Below are 27,961 nucleotides of genomic sequence, written 5' to 3'. Positions count from 1 at the left end.
ATTCATTGGGATTTAACACGTTTTTATATTACGCTCCATAATGTTTCTGCACACAAAGAAAATCCCCTTTTTCTCATATTTACAACTCACAGGCACCATCTACTGGCTGTAGAATGTGACCTAGTTTCCTCCCCAGCTTCAAACCAAATCTGTCACATCTGGACAGCAGCGGCTGTGCAGATGTGAGCAGAGCCAAATCTCTGGTCATGAATTAGCTGAGAGTACATTCTTGGAAAGGGGAAGCCAAGAAAACACTATTATGCAATATAACTATTGATTTTTGTTTAGTTCTTTTTTTTTTTTTACATATATATATATATATATATATTTTAAGTAAACTTGAAGAAAATCAAAAAAAAAATCTAAAAATGTGCAGTAAATACTGTAAAAACATGGCTTTTTAAAAAATATTTTGAAACTATTGATCCTACGTTAAACACTTGAGCCATTAAAAATACTCATCATAGCCATCAGTAGTAAGGGGGCTCCTCTCCAGTGACTCCGTTGTCCAGTCCATTTCCTCCCATCCATTCCTCATTCAGCTCCCATATGATATCTTGCAATGACAGCACTGGCAGTGAGCTATCCTGGACCACTGGCGGATGTCCTGCATCCCTGCCGTACTCAAGAGGTGCTGGAGTCGGAATACTCCCCATCTGCGAACTCGGAACTTCCAGACAATCCGTTGGGCTGCTGTTGAAGAATCCAGAATCAGGAGTGTCTGCTTTGAATATTTGAAGGAGCTCATGTATGTCTGAACTTGGGTACATGGAGGCGGCCTGGCTGGAGCTTGAGTTGTAGCTTACCATCTCCATGGGAGGCTGATGCCATGCAGGAACCCCAGTGGAGTTTTGGCAGCCTGGCTGAGGCATGTATTCCCACAGGCCTGAGCTGGGGTTATTGCCCATTGAGCTTCCTGGTTGAATCCCATACGCGGCTCCACACTGTCCATACGCTCCGGTGGCATTGAAGGCAGGAGGAAACTGTCCATTGTTAAACACCTGCTGCATTTGAGGTGCGAAGGCCTGTGTGTGGTGGTGAGCCTGTGAACTGTCCGCTGGGATCTGAGACTGGCACTGGTCTTTGCTGGATCCTTTTGATTTTAGGGTGCGAGCTCTTCGGTTCTGAAACCACACCTGGACGGGAAATGAAGGAAAAATACGTGAGCTACAGCTAAAGCACTCCATTCTGCTGTGTTAATAATCATCTTTCTCTTTTAAGCAGAAGCTATCAGCTGTCAGTGTGTCTCTTCCCTCAAATAAGCTCCTGATAAAAACAGCTGGTGTTATCTCAACAGATAAAGACATACAGTGACTGCGGTATCAAGTCCCCGCACAGCAACAGCGGAAGACGTACAAAGTCCATGAGGGTCTTTAACCAGCTTGGAGGTCAAATAATGTCATAATTATTGTTATTTTATTAAACAAAAATGAAATCCTAACCTAATCTAAACTTACAAACTGTATTTATTTCATCTTTATATCTTTCTTGCTCCATCAACAAATATTTACCTGGATGCGGGACTCGGGCAGGCCTGTGGTCTGGGACAGGCTCTCTCTGATGGTGATTCCAGGGTATGGGTCAGTCTCGAAGGTGGCGCGCAGCAGCTCCACGTGTTCTTTGGAGAAGCTGGTCCTCTTCCTGCGACTGGCAGTGCGAGATGAGCCGTTGTCGAAGGCCACAGGATTGGCGTCATCTGTGGAAAGGAGCGAAAGCAGATTTTTCCATCAGATCAGACGGGATGTAAGACCAATTTTCTTGCTGTACTATCTTAGCAGCTACATAAAGATGTAAAATGTGGTAATCCAGCTAATAGCTTTCTTGTGATCTTGTTGGAGTGAGTCACTGTGCAGTATCCCAGGAAGCTGACTGTTCATCCAGGTGCAGTGTTTCCAGCAGGACAAATGTTTCTTCACTCATCTAAGTGACTCTTTCAGTCTCCAGACATCACTTGGATGAGAAACGCTGCGTCCCAATGAACAGATTCAACTTTCTGGGATTTTAAAAATTGTCAACCTGGATGACTGAGCATGCAAAACAGTGCTTTTTGCTGAAAAACCTGAAAACACACAGTTTAGTTTTTCTAAGTTTTCAAATCTGGAGAGCAGCTCTTACCATTTGAGTCCTTCCACATGGCAGCAGCTAGAATGGATCTCTGGATGTACAGCAGTTGAGAATGGAGGTCGCTCGTCTTTCCCTCGAAGTGTCTCTGAGTGTCCCCTGTTTACCTCTGGTCACCTTTTATGGGCTGTCACCTGAGGGCTCCACAGGGGATCCCGGTGACATCACAACAGCTGGATGGCTAACTCGAAGTACCCCCACCCCTTGACTCCGGCCCCACCCTCGTACCCATTATCACCTAAGTTGATTGATCGTCGAAACCAGTTAATTAAAATACGACCTGCATGTGATTGTTTGTGTTTTGTCGGCACATGATGGCTGGCCAAGAAACAGGAAACATACAGAGCAAGATAGAGCGCGAAGATTAGCCAGCAACTTTTCTGTGCACATATTTCTATATCTATACACAGTTATATATTTTATTATGTATTAGTTTGTGTTTTTGCATATATTTTTACTGTGTTAGTGTTATATTTTATTTGTGTTAGTGCTCTGTGGTTTCATTCCAGTAATGTGGCTCAGTGAAATGTGCATCAGAAGGATAAAGTGTTATATTTTCACTTAAAGGAGGCCACTTTAGAAGCCACTCGTCTTTAATCTAAATATGGCAGCAGGGAGTCATGTGATTAGTTTTAAACAGTCTCCTGATGATTAATCAAAACATTAACAATCTTAAAAAGAACAAACACTTTTTTTTTGTCCAATTGTAAAATAGGACTGAGTTGAAGCTTGTCTGTCAGTGTCTTTGCTTTGCTCTTCATATGCAAAGCACCAGTTGAGCTGTTATCACAAGAGGAAAAACAAAGAGGACCTTCTTGATTAATTGTCCTGGTCCAACAGTAGCCTCAGTAATTGGTGTGTGTGTGGGTGTGTGTGTGGTGGGGAGAGGGGGGCAGATTGTTTAACATGTCCAGGCCTTGGATGCAGTGACCTTTAACCTTTATGTGTCAAACTCTCTTTTCTGTCTTTAAACTAAATCCCATATTACCTCCTGCACTTACTATGCATCCCCCCTCAAATGTTTGCCTAAGTGTTTGGACACTTTTTCCGCAGCTAGATTTTATTGATTTTTCTAAAATCAAGATATGCGGTGCCAGAGAGCAAAGTGCCAAGATCTGTAGTATGCATTATTAAAACACAATGCAACTTTGAAGTCTCTGTGAGCTATCTGATACAGGCGTCGACGTTTTAGTGGTTATCTGTTCCTGGAGCAGAATCAATGTCTCGGTGTGTGAGACCGGCTCCATCAAGTCCCCCTTAGTTTTTTTATCTGTGGGTCCTATATCCAAATCCCATCACACATCCATTATCAAACTGCAAAGTGATGGGACCTTCCACCATGACCAGTGTGAGGTAATGTTTTTAGCAGAGCTGGAATAAATCCGATTTTTATTTTTAAATTGAATGAAATGCAGATCTGTCTTTGAACATAAATGCCATGAGTGAGTTTGCACACAATGACGACGTGATTAAAGCCAGCCAAGCAGCTGATCAGCCTACAGGTTGTTCAACTAATGGAAAAGAGTCTTAGTTTGATAACAATGCCTACAGCGAGCTCCACAAACAGCCATCTGATCAGCTTATTAGTCATTTAAATTGCAGAGCCTCTAAAAAATGAAACAGTAAAAAAGTGCATTACAGCATAGGGGAGCGATTCACTGCAATCTTAATGCTACGATTATGACTATTGATTATTGCATTATTGCAGGTTTTCTGTTTATTTCCACAAGAGACACATGCAACCTTTTATTACTTTCTTTATAATTGATGTAACGTAATACTGGAAGAAAAATCTACAGGGGGAATTACGGGATTGCAGTTTGAATAAAAATTAAATGTATGGTTATGCTAAAGGTACATAAGTCTCAGAGGTCATTTTTAAAAAATGGGTACAGAAATCTTTCAGAATACTAAAATAAAGTATGACTTTTTCAAATTAACATGAGCTCTCTATACAAAAATATATATAATATTTTTTAAAAATTACAATTTTATGCAATTTTGACATTTCATATCAGGAAAACATTAAAAAAAGAAAAAGAAAATTGGAGCAGAAGATTTTAAATAAATAAACAGCCCATGTCTATGATTTCTGGGTCTTCAGGCTGCAGTGTACAGAAAACACACATGGTTCTCTAGTGGAAGTAGTTACATTAGCACAATTCTTTCTCAATACAGGTTAAAATCATACAGTGCAACAACAATTTAAAAGAGAGAAGAAGAGGAAAACTGTAATAAGATCTGATCAATCATAATATAAAAGTCATTTTATATATATATATATATATATATATATATATATATATATATAACATCAACCTTTAATTCTCTGTGCAAAAGAGGAGAAGGACATCTGACTTGTTATCAGTGCAGTTCAATAGCCAGCATCCATGATGGAAGGTGCATTAAAGCACAGAGCATAGCTAACGTGTACATTTTTAGGCATCGACCTTTATTTAACCAGAAAGTGGAACTCTTGAGATCAACAATCTCTTTGACAAGAATGTATTCGGTTCAGACAGTCAACATTAACTTAGCAATTTTTTTTGTCAGTGCAAGGTCCACACAGAAAGGGTGCCAGGGTTCAAACCCAGGACCCCCCTGCTGTGAGGCAACAGTGGGCCCAGTGGTTTTCCGTGAAGGCTCTGTTTATTTAAAAGAAGGCAAATATCATTCTGGATACAACAGCATGCATTCTGCTGTAAAAGCTGTAAAATGTGCAAGAACAAAAGAACAATTACATAAGAAAAAACTTCAACACTTTTATGTGTATCTCTGCACTGATTTTAATTTGGTTTGAATATAGCTTATAAATTCACAAAGGATTAATGGAGAGCTAGTTTAGCACAATGCATTATATAAATCCAGTGTGTCTGTTTATGCTGATAACTGTCGTTGTATGTGATGGTTTATAGTTTTAAAACATGACTGCTGTCATTTCTTGACACCCACTGTTTGTCTCAAAGATATTATATGTTAAATTCTTCGCAATGAAATATTATGGCAGCTATAAACAAGTACTGAAAACAACTAGAGAATCAGACCTGTCTAAAGACATTCAAAAATCCTTTAACCTCACCTCAGGGTGATCAGTTTCAGTCTAAACTCCGTAGCTTTGTAGATGAGTAAAAGCACAGATGTAAAATTCTACAAAAGAGAAAAAACCCAACAAACTCGCGGAGTAAGACATTCAGGTTATATTTTAATTATAACTGACATTAATTACTGGTATTCGTTTATTATTAGCAATAATTTTTTGTTTTGTTTTGGGAAATATTCTATCATCATCAAACTTTTCTAGACATTTGTGGAAGAATGCGTCTTTCTGAAGGTCTTGCTGAGTTGAGCGTGGTTCTGTAGCAGGATCCCACCTTTGCAACGAGTCAGTTGATGAAATGTGTTCGCTCCTAGTTATTCCGCGATCAGCTGTAAGCGGTGTTACTGCTAACTGGAAGCGTCCAGGAGCCACAGCAACTCCGCCGTGAAGTGGCAGACCCCGTAAGGTTACGCAGCGGGGCCACCGAGAGCCGAGCGCGCACAGTGAGTAAAAGAAATAAGTAACATTATTTGTTTTATCTAAAAAAAAAAAAAAAGAAGGAAAAAAAATGCTCTGGAAGCTTCATGGCATGGATTTCTGTGACTGAGCAGCTCCTTTGGGTGTAAACGTGACTCAGTCATTTTTCTATATAACCTGTATAATTAACATAAGCAGGACAAGCCGGTCATTTGCTGCTTTTACCCTGCGCGTTATTTAGTCTTCACAATACCCAGGCTGCCGTGATTATTGAGGCAGGAAAGAAAAATCGCTTTACTGAGATTATTGGATGTCTAGTAGTTAAAAAAATAAATAAAAAGAGAGAGAGAGAGAATGAGTTGCATTTTAGTGACGCACACGCAGTCTCCATCCTTAAGCCAAAGATCTACATAATCATTTGTGAATTTATATGTATTATTAACATATTTCATTTTATATGGTATTTTCAGCACCATTGTGCAGCTATAGAGACAACCCATAAACTGGAATTTTTAGTTTTCAAGTTAATTCATTTATTCAGGTGTTCAGGGCAATGCAAAAACTCAAAACTCAGCAGAGTTGCAGAAATGATAGCGCACACACATGCTGACATGCATGCTGAGACACTGACATGCAGGACGATTAAAGCGCACCTTTTAAACAGAAGTTAAAACTTAAAAACTTCAAATAAAAAAATAAAAAAATAACAAGCTATATACACGCAGACCAAGTGTTTTCTTCATGCATTACCCACACTTATTTTTTAGCGTTTTATTTTTGTTATTTTTAAATGACCTTTACTCCGATCAATTCATCAAGCGCTAAGAGTAACGAATCAGGCAGCCGGAGGCAGAGAGGCTGGCTGCGCGCCTCAGCTGTGCTCGTCCTTGGGGTGCGCACAGGTGACTGCCGCTGTGACCGCGGGTGAAGCAGTGCGCCTGGCGTGTGGCTCTGAGATTTTCCCCACTCCTGCTTTAAATCACTGCCCCGAGGTAGCTGTTCACAGGAGGCCAAAACAACCTCAGAGCACTGGGTAATGCTCCGGACAGTCCCCTGTTTGGAGTGTAAGTGTATCTCCAGGGTTGTTAAAGAATACCAAACAGGTTTATAACCAACTGATGTTTGTGTTTTACTGCAGTGCATTGTCTCCCTTTGTGTAATTTTCTACATAGAATAAATAAATAGCTGATTTAAAAATAAATGAAAAAATAAAAAAGGCTACTAGCACTGTGCCATCAACCCCCTCCCAGCCCATCCGCAGGTTTATCCCTATGGACTAGAACAGCAGTAGACTGCAGTCATGGGTACAAGTGGTTGATGTGATTATTATATAACACTGAAATAAGGTAATTTAACTCATTAAATCAGCTGTATTAAGGTAAAATTGAAATCACCCTTGTTTTCTGCTCTGCAGCCTTTAAGTTTACTTTAAAGTTGTTTTTGCATTAAATTTCCTTAAGTGTTTTTTTTTTCTGAAATTCACTGAAAATCACTGTTATCACCAGATTTGTAATTAACAGGTTTTATGTCAGCACATCAGTTTGAATCCTTGCCAAGTCAGCTAATCTTATCGAGCTCCGTTCAGCCCTCAGTGCCACACAGAGTAAACAAACAGTCTGAAGTCCACGTAGAAGCAGAACTTAGCAGCTGATACGAAAACATCGTTAGAATTATGTTAGCTTACCTCGCCTAGCTTCAGGCACTTGAAGCTAACATGCAAGCTAGTCTGTGAATGCTGAGGGTTAGCATGTAGCTAATGTACCTTTGTTTGACCAAGAAATGGGCCAAACTCACCTCAAAACGTTTTCAAAATGCCTTCAGAGAACTTGCAAAGTACTTCTCCTCCGAATAAAAAAAAAGTAAATAAAAATAAGCAGGGAGAAGTTTTTAAACTGATATAATTATCAACAGTTTATATGTTCAGGCTAAACTCTGTAGCTAGGTAGATGAGCAATGCCACAAACTTACAAGATACATGTAAAATAATAAAATAAACAGTTTGAAACTACAAGAATTAAACTCAAAACAATTATTTTTTAAACATATTAATGACCACAATTCATTATTGTTTTTGTTAGTTTTATATTACAGTTTGGCTTCTGATCATGTAATTTATGTTTCCATGGAAACTTTTACTTTATTCAGCATATGTAATTCATTTTTAAGAGGGACCAAAACACCAAAATAATTCACTTTAATGATATTAAGTGGAGATGTTTGGTTATGGACCCGTGAGTGTCTTTAATAAAGCGACACTAAACTAAACTAAACTATACTATAGGAACCTTGCAATCACTGAACTCTGTATATAAAAGTATTCTAGAGTCAAATGTGATGTCCTCTGTGTGACAGCTAAAGCTGGGGCCAGACTGAACCAGGCAAACGGACAACAATCCCAAGCAGCAAATCTACAGTAAAATGATTGGAATTATTAGATGTGTCTAATAATGTGTATATACACACATTTTTCATCATATTCTTACATGCATATATCCAAGATTCTTTTTTAGATATATATTTTATACCTTTAGAATTAGAAATGCACCAAAATTTTGTTCTGATGTGCACTAACTGGTGGATGTTCTGGATGATAATAAAGAGACTACTCTATTCTATTGTAAAATAAATAATAGCTTGAGGTGTTGTGATGCTCTGGTCAAAGTCCTCAACCTGTCTTAAATGCTGTGGTGGGACTTTACGAAAGCTGTAACAAACCTCAATGAACTGAAGTAATGTTGTACAGAAGAGTGGGCCAAATGTACTCCACAATGATAAGTGAGAAGCTGATAAAGTCATAAAGAAAATGATTTCTGTGAAGTTTTGCTAGTCTATGTGGTTCTGCATAAATCATGGGGGTAACCTACTGTAGTTTTCACAGGACTGCAGAGAGTCCTTTTTTTCCACATAATATTTAATTTTACATTTCTTCAGTACTACTCAGTATATAGTGACACTTATAGGACTAAAATTTATAAATGCAATTTTTCAAAATTCATCATTCAGTCTGAATGCCGACCGTTCAAGATAATTCTTTCATTCAAAGTAATGCAGAGCAAGTAGGAAAGCATGAGCCATAGATGTCCCTCTGTCTTCCTCTTTCTCAGATCTGGATCGTTTAACGTTACGCGTTTCAGGGAGGCAACAGTGACAGAGATGGAGAGCGACAGAGAGGAGGCTTGGGGGTTCGCATCAGTGCGCCCAGGACCCCACAGTTACAGCTGGATACCGAGTGCCGTCTGGTGACTGAGTGTGAGAGCTCCCCCCAACCTATTCCTACTTTAACGTAACATCACTGCTCAAAGTGCCTTCCAAAGGAAATGACCTGGGCTACCGGATGGACAGTCCGCTGATTAATGAAACTATCCTGTCGACTTAAATTAATTTAAAAATAATATTTTTAAAGGTAAAGCGATAACTGTCATTATTTCAGTAAAATTTCCCCGTTTGTGTAGTAATCTACAAAAAAGGGAAAAAAAGAAAAAAAACTGCCCGGATGGTTTAAATATCCGGGTTTAATTGCACGGTCATATTTGTACGGGGCAACGGAGAACTACAGCAGCAGCAGCAGCGATGGCTACAAGTGATGGACGCGATTATTTTCAGAGAGCACGTCTCTTCTGGATGGTCACCGTATCAGTGGCGCTGATATATTTCGCTGTAAGTTCGTTAAATCACCTTTACTTCGGTACAACTGAGATATTATTACCGTCAGCCTTTTTTCTCTTATTTGTAACTGCTCGCGGAGCCCGTAGTTGTGTTCCACAATATGTACTCCGGGTAATTTTAATTTTCTGAAAACTTGGGGGCTCGGGGAGAGTTTAGTCCTCCCTGTTGTGGATTGCTAATGAATTTTTAAATGGGGAAAATTTTTAAATATCGGCAGGTTATTGTATGGAGTCATTGCCAAGGGTGTCGATGTAAAAGGCTAATCTTATTGAGGTTCATTCAGTTCTCGGTGTGACACAGGTCAAAAAAACAGCTCAAAGTCCACTGTACGTGTTAACATTAGCAGCTGATTCAAAACTCAGTTCACGTTAGCTTTCTTTCATCAAGGCTGCCCTCGGTCGTGCTCGGTGAACACTGACGTAAGGGGCGCTTAAGCTAACAGGTGAGCTAGTTTGTACGTGTTGGGGTTAGCTTGTAGCTAATTAACCTTTTGTCTGGTCAAGAAAATATGGCAAAGTGACCCCAAAGGATTCATGCCTGCTTTCCAAAGTATTGCCATTAAGGAGAAATGACTCAAACGGGGGTAGATGGAGCATAACAGTTTAAATGCACAACAAGGCTGCACTCTGTAGTGCATAAATCGGCTACAGTCATGGTCTAAACTGCTGGAAAGAGTCATTCATAGTACCGTTACACAGCAGGAAAATAAAATGATACACTTTATTATTGCCACTGTGGAGTCTTCTCATTAAAACGGCACGTCATTGCCTGTGAGCACCGAGAGAGTCTGATGTTGGCAACTCTGGGCACCATGGAGGGGACTTTCAGCAGGAAAAAATACGACTTACTGTGGTCATATGCATGCCATGAAATGAGCTTATGTCATACAGTCATTAGAAACAAAGATGTCTTTGAACAAACTAAAGTTCTCACACGGTATTGAGCAGAAGTCCTGAGCCACCCATCTTTTAAACTTACTTATTTCTTTAATTTTTTTAGAACACTGGGCCGAAGTATGGCAGTTTACAAAAACGTGCAAACATGCATGGAAATGCAGTTTATAGGGCAAAAACAAAGCTTAACTGTAGTCTTCACATTTTGAACTCTCCTGGCCGAGCGTTCATGTGATTTCTTTAAGTAGTCTTTGGGAATAGTTCTCAAGACTTGAAGGACATTCCAAAGGTCTTCTTTGAGCAGGGAAAAAAACTTCAAAAGACCTTCAGAATGATTGCTTATTTAAAGATATTGCCCTTCAAAAAATTAGAAGGAAGTTTTGTTTATTGCATACAGTGTTTTAAACTCCTTCTTTCTGATTCCAGTGCACAGTGTTTGCACCAGATGTAGTCCCATTTGAGCTCCTTGGTCCATTTGGCACCTTCTCCAAAAACCTTGCGTATAACCATCCTGACCTACTGTACAAAGGGTAAGTAATGAAGCACTGACTCCTGCAAACATCCAAACAGAGAATTCTGGTAATGAGGTTTGGTCATTATAGCTTTTGTAATGAAAGCCAATCACTTTAGGAGATCTAAAGCGACATTTTTCTAATGATTTGCAAATCACCAGACCCAGACACCCCCCCCCCCAACCACACACACACACACACACACGTGGATCGTTGACGCCACATTCATAGGTTGCAAATTGGCACTCATGCTGTGGAGTAATAGGACAACAATCAGAGCTTAATGTATTGTTGTGGTTTCGGTCACGTGACTCAGCTGCCAAGTCGGTCTGTTCAAAGGAAATGCAGCTGGAAGCCATCATCGAGACACTGTTGGTTTGAAATATGAAACGACTGATCAATTTAAGCTTATCAGCACTCGGTGATTGGAACAGCATGAGGGGAAACTTGTTTTCAGACCAGAAAAGTCCTCACTGTTAACTTGTGGGTCTTTTCCCCTTTTTGGAAGCATGTGCATTATCCTAGTTTTAAATGTTATCACTGGAGAGTTGAGCTTCCTTTTTTCCTGTTTCAGGTGGTGGTTGACCTGTGCTATTCATCTTTGTGAGGCCCTGGTTGCACTGAAGTTGTGCAGGTAAGAATGCAGGAACTTTAACATCCAGTAGGTGGTGCTGCAATCTAATTTTTTAGCCCAATTTCATGTCAACATGTACATTTTTGAATTAAAAAAACAAAATGGCCAGCTGCATTCAAATTGTGCATAATTTTCTGTTTAAGGGTTCAACAACCATTGCGCATATGATGAATCTACTTCCTAAACACACTAGTTACTTTTTCCTGCAGTAACAAAGGCATCAAGGACATGTCCACTCGGTGCCTGTGGTTTATCCAGACCTTTCTGTTCGGCTTCGCCTCCCTCCACCTGCTAATTAAGTACGACCCAGAGCGTTCCAAGCAGGACTGACCTTACCAGGAGAGGCCTACAGAACAACACATCTGAGCCTAGAGACCCCTTCTTGGGCCCTCAAGTCTTTCCACTGTTCACTTTGATTATAAGATCCTGCTGGAGAGCATGAAATGGAGCAATACTCTTGAGCAGTTTCTTTAATAGTGTCTTTTAAAATAATTCTAAAGACATGGTGCAGTACAGGTGGGTTGGTTTTGGGGGGGGGGGGGTTCCCTCTTTTCTCTGCTGCTTGGATGAACGTGATGCCTGACAGGTTTGCTGCAGATGGTATTTTGCCATCATCCTCAAAAGTGCTCTTGGATTATATGAAGAGGGGAGATGCTGTTAAATTTGCCTTTCTCAGATTAAAGTGCTGTGATTCATAGTCTTAATGTTGACACTACAAAATGAAGGATGAGTGAACTGAATCCACTGTGGGGTGTCTTCTTTCTTCTTCTTTTTTTTTTTTTTTTTTTTTTTAAAATAGCATTTGTGTGATTTGAGATTAATAAAAAGTGGTCTCACCTCTGTGTTTATTCAGTTCAGATGTATTTATGTCGTGGCAAACCAAAATAGTTTTCCTCAAGGTGCTTTATACTGTGAGGTACATCCCTTTCAGTAGTCCAGAGAAAACTGCAATTAAATGACCTATAGGCAGGTACTAGGTAACAACGGGAAGGAAGAACATCCTTTTAACAAGTCTCAAGACAAAAACGTAATGACCTCCTGTTGTGGTGTATAAACATGGGGCATCCTCAGTGAATCACATTATGTTCTGCAGCAGTCTGAACCTATAGCAACATGACAGGTTCAGGGTCACCTGATCCAGCCCTAACTATATACTTTAGTCTCCAAACTTTGCTATTTGATCATCTTAAACTGGAGATCATGACCCTCTCAAATCGTGTGTGTATATTAGTTCTATGATCATGCCCATGAGCAACAAATCTAATGCACAGTTGAGTGTGACTAGTGTTTCACATAATTGATCAGACTATTAGAGTAATACTGGATTATGTGGATCCTTTACCCAAAACTAAAGCCACATCTACACATCGTGACAAGATTCCCAGAGGCTATACCCTTTTTTTTTTTTTTTTTTTTCCTTCTTTCTCTCCTCCCCCACCTTTACCAAAAGTTCCTTAAACTGACCAAGGCTCAAATTTCATGTGAAAGGTGTTCGAGATGAATCCAACTGTTACCTAAACTGCTGTTTAGAGTCTCAATTATCTTTAGAAAGACTCAATCAGACACTTCAAACATGTTGTGCAAGTTTTGCCTTCAGTTTCTGAAAGAACTCCACTACACCCATCAGTTAGCCAAAGGAAAAACATGCTCAGTCTAAGATGAAGGCCCATTATGACAAAAAGACTATTTTCAGTACTCTTTAAACAGGTGAGAACATTTTTTTGGTCCAGTTTGCAAGCACAGTTTGCTGGATCCTGCCTAGTAAGTTATGTAATCCAAATAACTAGGATCTGCCATATGAACATGTTGAAATGTTACACTCCAAGAACTATCCACTATCACTGTGTGCGATTGCTTAATATAAACCCTCTGATGATGGGCTGATTGAAAAAGGTGTTTTGTTTGGTGCTCAGTTAAAACATTTTCATTGTTAGGTATTAGATAATTTAGAGTTCATCCTGTCCCATCTGTCTGAATCTGCTTGGGATGATATAGTCTGCCTGATCCATATTTAGCTCACTGAAGAACTTTGTCTCGATGCTTTGAATCTGCTAGAGCATCAACTGGGGTCCCAGAAATCTTCCTGTAAAATCTGTACTAAAATTACCAGGTCAGCCAAAATTGTCAAGTGCAGACATGCTCTAATCTTCTTGATTTACCAAAGTTCCAAAGGTTTCCTATAGACTGCCATCTGATGCTGCTATGTTCTCCCTTGTCACCATCTTCCAGTTGCCTCTCTGTTCCAAATTGCACTTCTTGCAGTCTAAAAGAGTGCAGGAAGATATAACTGTGTGTACCTGTGTGTCTTGAAGTATTCACCACAGCTCTTTCCGTCCTTTTTGTAAAATCCACTCATGTCCTTCTGCATTTCTCTCCTTAACACCATAACATCATCACCTCTGCTCCCTTCACCTCCACGTCCCCTGTAATCTGCTCTAATCACTCATCTCTCCCCCTGGGGACACTCTCTACCCCTTCATCACAAAAATTCTCTTTTATCTTCTGACAGCCAACTTGTGCATACACACTGACAACATTCAACATCACCCCTTTGATTTCCAGCTTTGAACTCACAATCACTAGTCACACACTCTACCTTCAAAATTACCCCAACTCCATTTCTCTTCCTACCTACACCGTGTTAGAACGGCTTGAATCAACCTCCACTGCTCCTAGTTTTGCTTCCCTTCCATCCAATATATCTGCCTTTCTTCTCTCCATCATATCATCTCCCTCTTCACCAGTCATATATTTAAACCGCCACACTCTTGCCTTTCCTCCTCTCTTGCCCTTAAGATGGTATTTCTTTGTCTTTGGCCAACAGTACTACAGTTTCCACCAGAATCCTTCTGACCAACAGAGGCGGTCATTGTTAACCTGAGCTTTGACCAAACTGCTATGGAAATCTCATTCTTTATGATCAATGTATTTGATTTCTATAAGATTTTATACCACATGCCCTTCCTGGTGGAGCCCTCCCAGTTTATCCAAGTCTGGTACTAGCATTAGGAGTACACTGGCTTGTAAACACACCCCCCCCCCCCCTCCCTATGTCTGGGTCAGATGTTTAATTAAACATTTACTTAAATGATTGTATGTAGATTATGTAGCTTATCTACTTATGTTAATTATGTAGCCCAATTAGCTAAGTAATAATAATTGTTGATGTAAGAAGTTATCGTTTCCTGGCTAGGAGCTTTAACCGTTTCGGGAAGCCTTGGACTCATCAATCACAGCTCTGAATGTATATCTTCTGACAAGAAGGTGTTTGTGTATGACGTGGGCTAAAGCAGTGTGTGACGTGGGCCAAATCAGGCTAACGCAGTAGCACGGGGTCACAGTGTCCTCTGCTTACAAACTTAAGAGCATTAGCTTGTCTTAAATGGTCCAGTCTCAACTAGAGCTTTGCCCAGACATTAGTCAGTTGGACAGTGCAGACACTACTTATTTTTAAATCCTGTGTTACTTTTACTTTTGGTGAAAGTACACCAGCATTGAAGAAAAACCCAAGCTAGTTGTCTAGTCTAGCTAGTCCCTTACTTTGCATATAAACTTCACAAATGTGAAAACACAGTTACAGTTCATTTGTCCAGAGTTTTATTTGGAGAACACTTTTAGGAGGGTTGAAACTGCCACTGTGGACAGTACAAATACAGAAATATTTACAGCATTTTAAAAAGAACATTCAATGAAAAATAGACCTTATATAGTGAAGCTGTACATGCGCTACAGGAGTCACACTCCACCCTTTAGCTAATGCAGACTGATCCACGTTCTGCCAGGGGGTGGAGCCACGAGTTGGCCACCACAGACTAAAGCGTGGCCACCCATGACAGCCGTTAATGAAGACCCAGAGGGCTCGACACACACTCAAATAGTTTTTTTGCAGAACTGTTTCTCTATAGGGACATATTTTAATTGTAATTAGCTTATATGCTTTACCAACAACTGGGAAAAAAAGCTTTATCCACTGTTACAGATTTATTTAATCACTTGAGGGTTACATAAAAAGCTTATATAATAAGAGTAAATGAAGAAAGATCTTGGCTACTGGTGGCTCTACAGTAATTTAAAACACAGAGAAAAATACTTTATTATGTGCCAGCCCAATGTTAACCCATTAAATGGCCCAAGTTGGGAACCACTATAAAAATAGTCTGAATAGCATTCAGTTAGAATTAGCATCATCAACTGGGATGCAGTTTAACCGCTTCACAGTATATTTAAGGTGCCATGATGAAGAAGAACAAAAGCAGCATTAGTAATAGAAGGAACATGTAGACTTGCACTATAATCTCAAGGTTTTGCTGACCAAGCATTCTCTTAATGAGTCTCATATAACAGAGCTTGCATATCATAAGAGTGTGTGTGTTTGTTGCAGGAATGGTTTGCATGTGTTATCCCGACGGCAGGAATCTGTTTTTAGTCAGTCTAGTTTTGTGTTTAGGATTTCGCTGTGATCACCGGTCCAGCCAGCATATAGAGGGGTAGCGCTCGCTCAGCGTCTTGCGCAGATGAGCACTCTGCATCTTATCCCTGGTTTCCACCACACACTCCACCTGTCAACACACACACATACAGTTAGTCTTCTTATGTCATTCTCCGTCTCACACACGCTCTAGAATTAGGGCAGTGAGAGGTTTGCTTGTTGCATTATGCAACACCTTTCACCTCCTGACACTTGCTCTGAATAAGCAGTACAAATTGTCAGTGGAGACTGTGGGGGTAAGAATGCAGAGCCAGGAGATTACATGATAAGTCTGCTCCATCCCTGAGCTTTAGAAATGAAGGAGAATAAAACAAATCCATTATTTAAAAAAGCTACGATGGCCCAAGTTTTATCAGTCGAGTTATGTCAGTTTCTCCCCGGCAGCTTTTCTTCATTTTTTTTCCAAGTTAAAAAAAAATAAAGGCATACTATATGTAATGTTTGTAAGTCTTAAAGTCATCAAACTGACTCAGTAGTTTCAGTTGCATAGCAACACTGTCTTTGCAACTTGCTAAAACAACAGCCAAAATTGGCTAATGGTTGTACCAGACCGAGTAAAGCTGTAGGTGGGTACTGAACTGAGCAATGCTACTTTTTTCTATCTTTTAAAAATGTATTTGTATTTTTGGTCTTTTAATTCCCGCCAACTCCCTGACAACTCCAAGCCAAGAGTTCCACGGCAATAAAGGAAAAGTGGATGAGCGGATTGGCGAGGAGGAGGAAAGAGAATGAAGTGAAGAGGACAGATTAGTCGCCTACCTTTGCCTTGAAGAGCTCTGACTTATCGCTGTGTCTACGATGGCAGACGTCCAACAACCTGGGAGGAAAAAGACAAAAGAGGCGAAGGAATGAATAAACTAAAGGTGGCACAGGGCAACGTTAAAAACAAAACCGATTAAGTCCGAACAGGTTCCTACACTACCTGACGTCCTCTCTGGTCAGAACATCCAGCAGCTTAGCCATGTCTCCTGGCCACTCTCCCAGCTGCACTGAGAACTTACTGATCCGGTTGTCCAACACCAAAGCTCGGTCCATGCACTGCCTCACCACTTCCAGCTCCATGTTAGCGCTGCTCACCACCACAGCCACCCTGCAGCAGACACAGAGGAAGGCTTAGTTTATCTGCAGTCAAAAGGATTAGCACTGCTGACATTGTTATGTTGCCAGAATGTGAGCTTTTCAGGCGTTAAGGAAAACATTGAGCCCTCAGAGTTAGGACTATATTTAAAATATATATATTTCTTTTTTTAAAGTGGGAATTTGCACTGTTTGAAAACTAGAAGGTTGATGAGTAAAGAGAAATTACATGGTTCGGGTAGGAAACCGTGAAATTAATACACTTGACCCACTTTTTGCCTTTTAGTTCTGGTAGTTGGCTGGCCAAAATGGCAGCCAATCCCATGGCTCCCTCTGTGTCCACAGTGGAGCGTTCAAACTCCTGAAACCGCAGCATTGCCACCAGAGAGTCTTCCTCACTGTAAGAAAAGGAAAGAAAAATGCACTCCTTCGATATCCGATTACCAAAATTAGACTTCGACATGGGCCCCAACATCCATAAAGATATAACTGACAAGATGATGGGCCTATAATTTGAGGTGATTCACATCTGAATCTTCAGAGCCAGTCCATAACCAGACAAAATGAAATGTGATTGTGTTCACACCAGATGCACTTCTTGTGATTGTTTGTTGAAATTCTGAACCCTAGGCCATCTCCTGTCTCACCAATGTGTCGACGATGGCTCTGGTCCACCGTGTCTCAAACGCTGCTTGGTGTTTTTCTCTCTCCTAACACACTTGAACAGCAGTCTCTTTTATGCCTTTTTCCATTGATGTGTGATTGTGCCTAACAGAGAACCACAGGGTTTCCAGCAGAAAGGTTAACAGCCTTTTTGGTGTGAAGCCTGAAGGACTGAGCCAGCACCAAGCCAAAACTGGCTCTGCACCAGCACCACTTCAGTGTAAAAGAGGTATTTGTGTTCTGGGAGTAATAATACATCTGTACAGTGAAGTCAGATATTTAAAAAAAGACAAAAGTTTAATTCTATAAATGTAATGTGGACGTGCAGTACCTGACAGTGATGACTTTGTCCACCAGTTTCTTTGCCAGCTGAAAGGTGTTAACACCAAGGGAATGCTCCATGAGATCTGAGAAGAGACAGATGATCATCACAAGCTCCTTTATTGCAGGGGAAAAAAGTACAAAGGAGTTTCTAACAATAAATAATGTGCACATAATCTTTTTTTTACTATCTTCCCCTTCATGAGGGGAAGGTGTGGTACGTGACTTCAGCAGAACAAGTCGGAAATGAGTTTACCTCCATAAAGTTTCTTATTGGGGTTGCTGTGCATGTCTTTGATTGGACCGTTCGTTTTCAGAGATTGTAGCAGCAAAGGGAAATCTTCTGGTTCAACTCCCTGTTGAAGAAAGGTGGGTCAGCTATTGTTCTCATGTGTTGATGATGATGATTTCTAACCTGCATTTCACTGTGGAGTAAAACTGTTGAGGTCGCTTTTGCAGAGTGTCCTGGATTGACGTAGGCAAGACCAAGCTAGCATTTTTGGAACTGAGTTTTTGGATGGTGGACAAAAAACAGTGTTGGCTGTTTTGAACCCGGGAACCTCTTCCTGTGAGCCAACAGTGCAAACAGAGTCACTGAAGCACAGTCGCAGTTTGAGTTAAATGTTAGCATTAGCATGTTCAAATGATACTGACATGCTAACATTGAGCATGGTAGTGTTTACCATGTTTGCTATCCATATTTAACATACAGGCAACCTGACAGGCTGATCAGGACTGAATGTTAATGCTAATTGTGTATACATGTATTCATAGGTAGTTACACAAAGGACCGGCATCACTAAGTCTTTAGTGATCTTACGGCAGTTCGTCCTGTAAGAACTATGGACTACATAACAGAAATAGACTAGCACTTATTTTGCAGTGCCTTATATTTAGCATGCGCACCACTTTTCCTACTGTGAATATATGAATATATTATAAAATGGTATACACAGTATTAATTATAAATGTGAAAATGTTGTATGAATATTAAAACAGGACCATCTCTGGACTGACTGGGAGCCCTAATCAGCCTCAGTGTTGCATAATATATATGTTTTCACTACTGGGTCAAATGTGGTAATATATTTGCTTGAAAGCTTTGCTACACAAGCTGTACCAGGATATTTCTTTATAGCTGAAAATAGAGCAAGAGGGCTGTTCTGTGCCTTAAGTGCAAACAGCACGACAGCTCTCAGAGCTGTGGGCAGACGGTGAAACAAGGGAAACCACTTCAAATACAGTCGCCTTGTTTCGTAACCCGTGCAGAATGAAAAAGGCACTTGTGTCAATACAAGGGAGCTAGAAGCAATTGTGCAATAAAAAGGATGTAGAGCTACTATAGGATCTACTATCGGTAACCAGTGATATGAGATGGGACTTCAAGCAATGAGCATACAGTGAAGATGTAAAGATTCAAAGAGCTTCTCAATGTCTGCTTACTATGACAAGAATGCGAGAGTCGAGGTGTTTGATGGCCGCAGCGGTGCCAGCCAGTAGACCATACTGTCCTGCAGCAGGAATGACCACTGCCTCCAGTTTGGGCACCTGTTCATAGATCTCCATGCCCACAGTGCCCAGCCCTGCCAGGTACGCTGCATTTTCATCTCTGCTCAGCAGCAAAGAGAGGAAGAGCAGCCTTATGTTAAGATACTAAAACATTACTTAGTACTGCAAAGACACAGACAGAAACTCTCATTCCAGCTCCTAATATGAATGTTAGACTGACTCTTCCAGGTAGAGGTATCCATTCTCCCTAGCCAGATGGCAGGCGTGGTTCTGGGAATCGCGGCCGGTGCTGCCGTAGGAGATAACCATGGCGCCGTAATCTCTGTAGATCCTGAGGCGGGGCGAGGAGCAACTTGACGGCATGATGACAAACACCGGGATCTTCAGATCCACCGCGTGGTGCGCCACGGCCATGGAGAAGTTACAGTCAGTGGCCACGATCACACCCATCCTCTGCTGCTCCTGCAAGCACAGAAACACACAGCTGACATATAATCACATGCAACAAATATGCACGCAGAGCACACTTCAGTGGATCCTTACAGCGTCTTTTTCAGCTCCCCCGCCCCAATCTACCTGTGTGAGGGAGGTGAGCAGGTACAGCACTCCTCTCTCCTTCACAGAGCCGGTGTAGTGCAGGTGCTCCTTCTTCAGGTAGATCTCCATCCCGTACTGTTTGGACAATCTGGAGTACTGAGCACACAAAAGAAGCAGCATATTTCAAGAGCTCCTGCAGCAGCAGTAACCCGTTAAAGATAGATTTGCTAAGCTGGCTTTATATAACCACTCAGGTGCTCACATGCATGCTGAAATAGTTTTCACTTCATATAATTACTCCTGGCGTATGAAATCCATGGTCTTTGCCCCGAGTCATGTTCAACTTTTTTGTTATTTTTGCGTGAATTCCCCTAAATGCTGGTGCTCGTCCAGCTCCAGGAGTCTCTGCCTGCTCTTTGCTTTTTGCCAACAGCCGTTAATCCAATCTGCTTCACACTTGGTGGGTATAATGCAATATAAAGTATGAAGCAGATATGAGGGCTCCTCCTAATTTGGCTAAAAGCTGCAGTGCATTATTAGCGATGATGTCCCCACGAGGGCTTCACCTTTGGGTGATCTTTAGTTATTATCACCTGTCCCGCTAACAGTTGCATCACCAGTAGTTATGTCGAAGCAAGCCTCAATTAAAAGAGTTTTTCTTTGGGCGTTTTGTGGTTATTAGCAGCGACACACAACCACGCACAGTGAAAATGCAGAGATGTGCAGAGACATTATAAAAGAGAGACATGGCACTCCTGACTTGAAACGAATGGGAGGGTCTTGAATCAGCGAAGATGATGTTAGAAATATAACGTCCAAGGACCCAAACCCACTCTGCAGACTAACTGAAACTAAATGCACCTAACCTAAAAATGTAAATGAAAATGAATGAAAAACAGAAACGTAATAACTCTGCTTCTGGGGGGGATTATTTGGGGAAAGCAAAAGCACATATCAGAGGGTTTTTTTTGTTTGTTTTTTCCTGGTGACTACTGAGATGGAGAGAGGTGACGAGGCCTTCTTCTAGAGAGACTCTGCCTTCATCACTCCATCAATTTACATCAATTACATTATTGTGAGATCACATTTAACTTAAGGCAAGTTCTAAAATGAATCCCTGATAACCCAAATGTTAGAATTTCCCATTTTTAAGCAAAAACAAACTTGTTTACAACCTGGTACAAAAAAACTCTGCACAACTTAATTCTAACATAAAATCATCAATTTCAAATGTATCAAAGTAACGCAGACCATGAAGGCTTTGTTCAGTTTTTCCATGAGCAAAAATCTGCATCCCATTTAGACTAGTTCTGATATTAGTTCACCCTCTTGTGGTCTGTCTACAGCAAACTTCCTTAGGAATGAAACTGAAGGAAGTGATTTCAGCTCCCAAACAAAGGTCAAAGGTCACCTTATTGCACGTTCTCCTGCACTTATTCTGTGTTAGTGTACCGTGCAAGGCGTCTTCTGGATCCCTGACTGGATCCTGAAGGCTGCTGCGCTGATGTCCTCAAAGCGGAGGTACTGGGCAGGAGGTCTCGGGATCATCCTGAACTCGCTGACTCGTCTGGTTTTGGGGGGGTCCATGAGGACAACCTCAGGAGCCATCGCTACTTTTGTTTCGTGGACTTTCACATCACCGTTGAGAAGTTCTTCCACACCAAAGTCCTTCAGACGCTCCGGTTCAATAAGGGTGGGTCTGCGGCCCACGGTGCCGTTACTGACGGGACCATATTTGTAAGAGCTGCCGGGCTGACTGGGGCCCAGATACAACTCCTCTCTGAAAACCACAAGCAGGCATTGGGGTGTCACTTAAAAACCATATCAAATCATATTCAGAGAACTAAAGTGTGCTTTTGCACAGCTGATGAGTCCTTCTCTTTTAAAACCATAAGACTACAGCTCCTGATCCTACACTCGTCTTTTTCACAGTGTAAATTCTTAATTTTCTGCACACATACTATTGCAAGCTAACACAGTAAAAATAACACACGGAGGCTTTAGCAAAGTACCACACAGTCATGAGCTGGAGCGCAGCGAGATTTGATTTGCATCTTCCAAACCCCGAAGATAAAAAGTGAGCAGATGTGAGAACGCTGATGTGAATATAATAGCTTTTCCAATTAAGCAGGTTGTTGGCGTCCACTAGCTCTCAGATCATAAAGGTTATTTCTCCCAAGTACGTAAATGCACCACCAGAGGGAACTTTTAAAACCAATTACTGTTTTCAGCTGCATGTTTTTCCACAGTGAGTAGCTTTGCAATCAGCTTGTAGCTGGTTTCCAGTGTTAAACCAGTTGTTTCTGAAGGATCGGGACTTTTTTTAAAAATTACAACAGCAGGGTATGCTTCGGAAATAGTAACATAGTACATATAGTACTATATACAGTACAATAGTACATCTGTCAAGCATCAGATCTGATTTATTACTTGATTCACGACAAATTAACACAATTTTAAGATATAAAGAAAAACTAAAACCGGACCAACAGCTTAAGAAAACAAATTTAACAAAAGTGTATTTGCACAAATTCTAATTTCTATCCTCTGGATGTCAGCCAGAATGTAGGGCGGCGCTGCGAGGCCTTTGGCAGACAGTATCAGCTGATATTCTCCACATTTTAAAAGTATACATCATCACTAGAGCTACAAGTTTTATTAACAATAGACATGAAGCAATAACTCTTAGTATAATTCACCTGAAATATAAAAAATAAAAGGTTTATTTACTCAAATAATTAATCATTAAGGAGAAAGTCCTTGGTATAAACTGAATATGTATCAACAAAGTGCATAAGGAGTAATGCATAAATGTTTTTTGAGTGTAACTGGATGTAAGAACTTTGAAAAAGTGACAATTTCCCACTTTGCTTCGTCGATACGACCACTCTCACCGGCGGTCCGCTCACATTCTTCAGGCTAAGATGAATTGATTCACCTTTCACGTCGACCCTGCTTCCACTCTCGGTGACGGATTACTATTACAAGTCACCTTATGATTCATTGGGTCATTCGGCTCCTCTTTTAGGAGACACACAAGCGATTAAAAAGGCAATTTAGTGGTAATAGCAGGACAGAATGATTTATAAACGGCCGTTGGAGCTAATCAAATTGCGCGATTCATTTAAATAGCTTATTAAAGTTAGGCTGGGTATGGGCAGATTTACTCAAATGACACAACACAAAACTGGATCAGACTCCCGCGGGATGTTTCTGTCAAACAGTCAGCGCAGAGGCCTTTTACACAGCATAGACATAGTAATAGGATTATACTCATTGGGGATTAACTCAGTCACTCAGTAAAGCAGATCACATATAGTTACCAGCTACGTTTGAAACTTTGAAACAGGTTGGAGTCATTCCAATCATCGTCAGTGAGGTAAAATAAGATAACTGACTGACGAGGGTGCTTTTGCGAGCGCGCAGTTCTACAATAACATCAACAAGCCACCAGGTGGAGTAGCTTTCCCAAACAATGGTCTAAATACCCTTCAGTGGTGCCAGCTCTCTATACAGAGAACATCTCGCTCTATTTATATCGCAATGATCTTGCCGTAGACAATACGGCAAACTTTCACCTCGCCTCCTGGGTCCATTACTGCTCTCTCCCCACTTGTCCTTCACTCTTTTAGCCCCATTATTCAAGCACACAGTGTGCGCTCTTAACACGGCTATGAATAAGAAAAGTCCAAGGCTGCACCTGTGATTAGGGTGCTTTGCTTCAAAGGCAGAGTTCAAAAACAGCATCAAAGGAGGGCAAAGAGCAACATGGCAGCCTCAGAAAGCCTCATCAAAAGGGAAGATGAAGCGCTGAAACAGTAAAAAACAAAAAGTTGCTTATTTTATTATAAAACAGCACAAAAAATCCCCACAAAAAGTAAGGACAAAGCTAAAAGTGAAGGAGATATTTAAGCCCACCAGGCTTTCATCAGTGCACTATCTCAGCTTCTTTATGTCCTTTTAAAGACAAAATGCCCTGTCTGGCTGCTGAGCTGCTTCCTTTTCTGATTGAAGAATAAAAAAAGTTCATCATATGGGAAAGGAAATGTCTCCTGGCACTACATGACTGTATGTATTCCTGATGTTGCATCACTGAGTGTGCAGTTCTGCATCCTTTCGGGCAACGCTTCAACAGCTTTCTTACATTCGTCGGCTGCTTTGTTTTTGGCTCTTTGGTTATAACACGAAAAGCTCCAGAAGTTTTTAATGTGCTCAAAGAGGCAGAGGAAGATCAGTTTGCTTGTTAAATCTTGACGGTTGTAATCTTCCGTATAAGTCAAACACTGAGGGAGTACTTGTAAAATCTGTTTGACCCTGAATGTGATGTAATTTATCAGCGGCACAAAGAAATGCCAGTTTTCCACCAAAGCTTAAAATCAAAGCTTCCTTCCTTTCTCTAAATCTGTCACAATATCCTGAAATGAAAGAGGATGTTATGGTCAAGAATCAAGCAGAGAGGGTAGCCTATCACGGGTTGGGATGCTGGCAGGACGAGCAAGGAGAAGATGGAGAGATAGAAGGAGAAGGCCAGAGTATGTGGATCTTTGATTTGGGGGTTTGCAACAGCCAAGCATGAACATTTGGTGCGTTTTGTTGAGTTTCACTTATAATTAAAGCTGAAGAAGAGACTGGACACAGCAGATGAGGAATGGAGGTCATTTAAGGAGGAGCTACCTCAAAATTCTGAGGGTAGATCTGAATCTAGAGGGTTGAGCTGGTTGGGGGAGAGGTCTGGGGCTCCGAAGAAGGCTACAGGTAATTTCCCACCTCTGCCAGAAGGGGTCATTCTCCTCGCTGTCTTTAAGGGCCGGCCGTGGTGAGTACAAACGCTCAAGTCGCTCGCTCAAATGGCTCGAGTAGAATAATTGAGCGGCAAAGTTCATCCTGGTTAGAGGACCTTCTTCCTAGAGTCCAACAAGTGTCTGTATCTGAATCCCTCTCCTGTCCCTGCTGCTGTGTTGTGTCCGAGGGATAAGAGGACACTGACTGGTGCTGCTCCCACGGCGTAATGTCCCACGCCCTAGCTCCTTCCTTTTCCTGTCCAGGGGCTATTTAAGAAGGGATTACCCATGGACATGTGCGCGGTGGCCATGTAGTGCTTCTCCGGTGGCACGGCCCCTCCCAGAGCTCTATTCCTGTGCTCGCACTGAGATTACTTCCCCTTTTTGTGACGCAGTGCTAATCAGACTGTCTAAGGAGATAGATACAGACTTAGGGTTTAACTAGGAAGCAGTGATCTAGAGGCTCAGCAACACAGAGGAGACAACAATAGATGGAGGATCAGAAATGCATGATTTTTTAGCCACCAAAATCAATTAAAAAAGAGACACTTGCAGCAGTTTCATCATTATGTGGCATTTCTAGTATCACGAAGTGATGCAGTTGTTGCAGCCTCTATGAGATACAGGGAGGGAAACTGTAGGAGATTTTCCATTCAGCTGTCAGATGTAAGTGCTTACATCTGTAAGAAAGTGAAAAAGGATGTTGCAACAGGAGAGACTATGTTCTGGCACCACAAATGAACAGCTGAACATGGTAGAACTGTAGAAAGACAGGCTGCCAGACATGAGACGCCAAAGGGAAAGCTTAGGTTTAGACTCTGTTCAGCTCTGATCAGGCATCAAAATCTAAAACCTGAAGAGCAGCAGTGTGTCCAGCAGTCACCGGAGTCTCACTGGCAACTGATAAGCTTATTTTCAATTAGTTTCTTAATGAGTTGTTGCCTTTTTAGACAGCTGTGTGTGGAAAAAAGCTCCAATAACAGTTAGGAAAGTGGAATTGGGACTCTGTGCAATCAGTTTTGCAACTTTCCAAACTTCACTGCAAATGGTCAATTTTGGTTAATGTTTTTCATGGTCCAATGACATCTTGTAAAACCATATTTCAAGGAAAGTGAAACCTATACAACATAACTGGTCTCATGTTACCTTCAGCTTATACACACTAAATCTGCCAATCTGCTTCGTCTGAAGTGTCTGCCAGCTGGTAGTTTGGGGAAACCGTCTTCTCCAAGACATCCAGAGGTGGACTGGCAGCTGAGAACTAACAGTCATTTACACCCACTTCAATCCATAAATTCTAAGTTGCGACAGAACAGCTAGAGTTTGAACTCTCAGCTCCTTTTTATCGCTGTTGACATACACATGAAATACCACTCGAACAGGTACGAGATAAGATCACAACGTAGGCTATTTGTGCTTGAGTATGTCAAATATTGCACTATATCTCTGCAGAGTACTTTCATCACAATCTGAACTGAGCCATAAGGAAAGTCAAAGTGACCAATGTCTAAAAAAAATAAACTAAAATAAAACTAACAAAGGGAACAATGTTATACATCCCATTTCTGACAAGGGCTTTATAAACACTTCGAATACAAAATTAGCCAAACGACCAGAAGCTAATTTAGGCCATAGTGTACTGCATGCTTAGTGTTTGGTTGTTCTAAAATACTTTATAAGGAGTAAGCTCTGCAATTTTTCAGTGAGCACATTTTGTGTAGCAATAAACCACCACAACACATATGCTAGTTTTTGCTAGCGAAAGTTATAATCCTACACTGGGAAACGATGCCTCCTGCAGTGCACACGTGCTAACGTTAGCAGATAATGGTTCTGGTTTAAAAAAAAATAAAATAAAAATGAGCTAGGGACAACCAAGATGTCAAATTAGAGGCTTCAAAAGGTTTTCCAAAAATGTTTCGTGGCAGTGGCTCCATCCGTTTGTTTTGATATAATTCATCAGTAAACAAATGAAAGGTGAAAAAAAATACAACAACAATCATGCAAGATGATACAATGCTAGGTTAAGCTAATATCCATTAGGACGTTGGACGATGGTGCTGTAGTGGTTAGCGGTGCTTTGTCATAGTAAGACGTTTTGGGGTTTGAATACAACTGTTTGCACATTCTCCCTGCATCTGTGTGGGTTTTCTTTGCACACCCTTCCTTCCTCCCACAGTCCAAAGACATGTACGTTGGGTTTAAAGGGGATTCTGAAATTGGTTTTGATTGTGAATGGCTAACACAATGGCCTACAGTAGATATCCTGCCTATCCTATGACAGCTCCATCCCAACCATGATCCTTAATTGAATACGCAGAAGAAGATAGATGGACGACAACAACTGTTTACATTGATTTAGTTTGATCACTGTCGCTGAGACATCAAAGTAAGTGATCTCTCCTCAGGTGCTAGCATATCAAAACACTGACGTAGCAATGTGGCAACGCAACCCCAGTCAAATTTCTCCTAAATGACTGCAGTAAGGACTGAACACAGAGCATGCGTTAGGGTCTGTGAACTTTAACTTATTAACTCAGGTGTATTGTGGAGTGAAAGAAGTTAAATGACGCACAAAAAAAGTTAGGGTACTTTTTTAGCAAACAGGGCGCCATGTGTTCTGTAAAGGTTTTGGTGCAACACTTACAGGTCCTCTCGTTTTATTTTTTTATACTGTAAGGAGTCCATTTCTGAAAAAGCTTGAGGATCCTGATCTAGTGTGCAAAGTAATTAAAGTACAAACCTGAATAGTGAGAACATGCGAAAAGGTTTCCTTTTTTAAACACAGCAAACACGAAGTGGGATTGCAACAATCCAGGGAACCCAGAGGCCAATTATTGACTTGTCTCTAAACCAGACTTCACACACACCACCACACATCTCACTCAGATTAGACTTAGCTTCTTACAAAAGTGGCAAAAACATGGTGTATGCCAGAGAGCTGAGGTCACATATTGGCAGCGAGGAGCAATAATGAGATCCGTGTCGAGGTGGAGACGATGAAATGACCACCGCCGAGGGTCCTCTTAATCTCTCCACGACTGTGGTGACATCTGGTCATCATAACTACTGGCAGGCGTTGCAGTAGAAAACAAAGAGACGTATGGACAGGAGGACGGAAATAGGCAGTGGGAAGGTGACCTCGCTTCCAGCAGTCTGTCACACGGTGGCTCAGCGTGATGCCGGCTGTGATCCTCTGGTTGTGAGCTTCTGCAGATGCTCTGTTCTTTACGTTGCGTCTGAT

At 41.1% G+C, this 27,961-nt stretch overlaps 3 protein-coding genes across 3 annotated transcripts; 1 reads left to right on the top strand and 2 right to left on the bottom strand.

Moving 5' to 3' along the window:
- Nucleotides 1-399: 399 nt before the first annotated feature.
- LOC146561472 (uncharacterized) lies at nt 400-2,299 on the bottom strand. The gene is made up of 3 exons (XM_085295845.1): nt 2,116-2,299; nt 1,512-1,696; nt 400-1,136 (listed from the first exon to the last, which is right to left on the bottom strand). Exons 1-3 carry the CDS (start codon nt 2,132-2,134, stop codon nt 471-473), a joined length of 870 nt encoding a protein of 289 aa, XP_085151971.1. The 5' UTR covers nt 2,135-2,299; the 3' UTR covers nt 400-470.
- Nucleotides 2,300-9,138: 6,839 nt separating this feature from the next.
- Nucleotides 9,139-12,188, top strand: tmem254 (transmembrane protein 254). The gene is made up of 4 exons (XM_085297589.1): nt 9,139-9,292; nt 10,621-10,724; nt 11,281-11,340; nt 11,550-12,188. Exons 1-4 carry the CDS (start codon nt 9,206-9,208, stop codon nt 11,668-11,670), a joined length of 372 nt encoding a protein of 123 aa, XP_085153715.1. The 5' UTR covers nt 9,139-9,205; the 3' UTR covers nt 11,671-12,188.
- A 2,726-nt stretch (nt 12,189-14,914) lies between these two features.
- LOC146561470 (uncharacterized) lies at nt 14,915-25,002 on the bottom strand. The gene is made up of 11 exons (XM_085297588.1): nt 24,704-25,002; nt 21,389-21,716; nt 19,976-20,092; nt 19,620-19,861; nt 19,334-19,499; nt 18,147-18,246; nt 17,901-17,976; nt 17,179-17,304; nt 16,752-16,919; nt 16,589-16,646; nt 14,915-15,899 (listed from the first exon to the last, which is right to left on the bottom strand). The coding sequence occupies exons 1-11, from the start codon at nt 24,817-24,819 to the stop codon at nt 15,801-15,803; spliced, it is 1,596 nt and encodes a 531-aa protein (XP_085153714.1). The 5' UTR covers nt 24,820-25,002; the 3' UTR covers nt 14,915-15,800.
- Nucleotides 25,003-27,961: the final 2,959 nt, after the last annotated feature.

This window comes from Mchenga conophoros, linkage group LG13 (genome assembly GCF_057382185.1).
Source record: "Mchenga conophoros isolate Kocher_MC1m ecotype Shallow Benthic linkage group LG13, M_conophoros_male_GT1.1, whole genome shotgun sequence".
NCBI classification, from domain to species: Eukaryota; Metazoa; Chordata; class Actinopteri; order Cichliformes; family Cichlidae; genus Mchenga; species Mchenga conophoros.
This window is presented reverse-complemented; position numbering and strand designations above follow the sequence as displayed.

Excerpts from the sequence above, each read along its gene's own strand:
- LOC146561472 (XM_085295845.1), bottom strand. Across the intron at positions 1,137-1,511 it reads TGCCCGAGTCCCGCATCCAG|GTGTGGTTTCAGAACCGAAG; the intron begins GTAAATATTTGT and ends TTTCCCGTCCAG.
- tmem254 (XM_085297589.1), top strand. The coding sequence starts at position 9,206 with ATGGCTACAAGTGATGGACGCGATTATTTTCAGAGAGCACGTCTCTTC. Across the intron at positions 9,293-10,620 it reads TGGCGCTGATATATTTCGCT|TGCACAGTGTTTGCACCAGA; the intron begins GTAAGTTCGTTA and ends TTCTGATTCCAG. Across the intron at positions 11,341-11,549 it reads GTTGCACTGAAGTTGTGCAG|TAACAAAGGCATCAAGGACA; the intron begins GTAAGAATGCAG and ends TTTTTCCTGCAG.
- LOC146561470 (XM_085297588.1), bottom strand. The coding sequence starts at position 24,819 with ATGAACTTTGCCGCTCAATTATTCTACTCGAGCCATTTGAGCGAGCGA. Across the intron at positions 20,093-21,388 it reads TCCAGAAGACGCCTTGCACG|TACTCCAGATTGTCCAAACA; the intron begins GTACACTAACAC and ends TTGTGTGCTCAG. Across the intron at positions 18,247-19,333 it reads ACTCTCGCATTCTTGTCATA|GGAGTTGAACCAGAAGATTT; the intron begins GTAAGCAGACAT and ends TTTCTTCAACAG.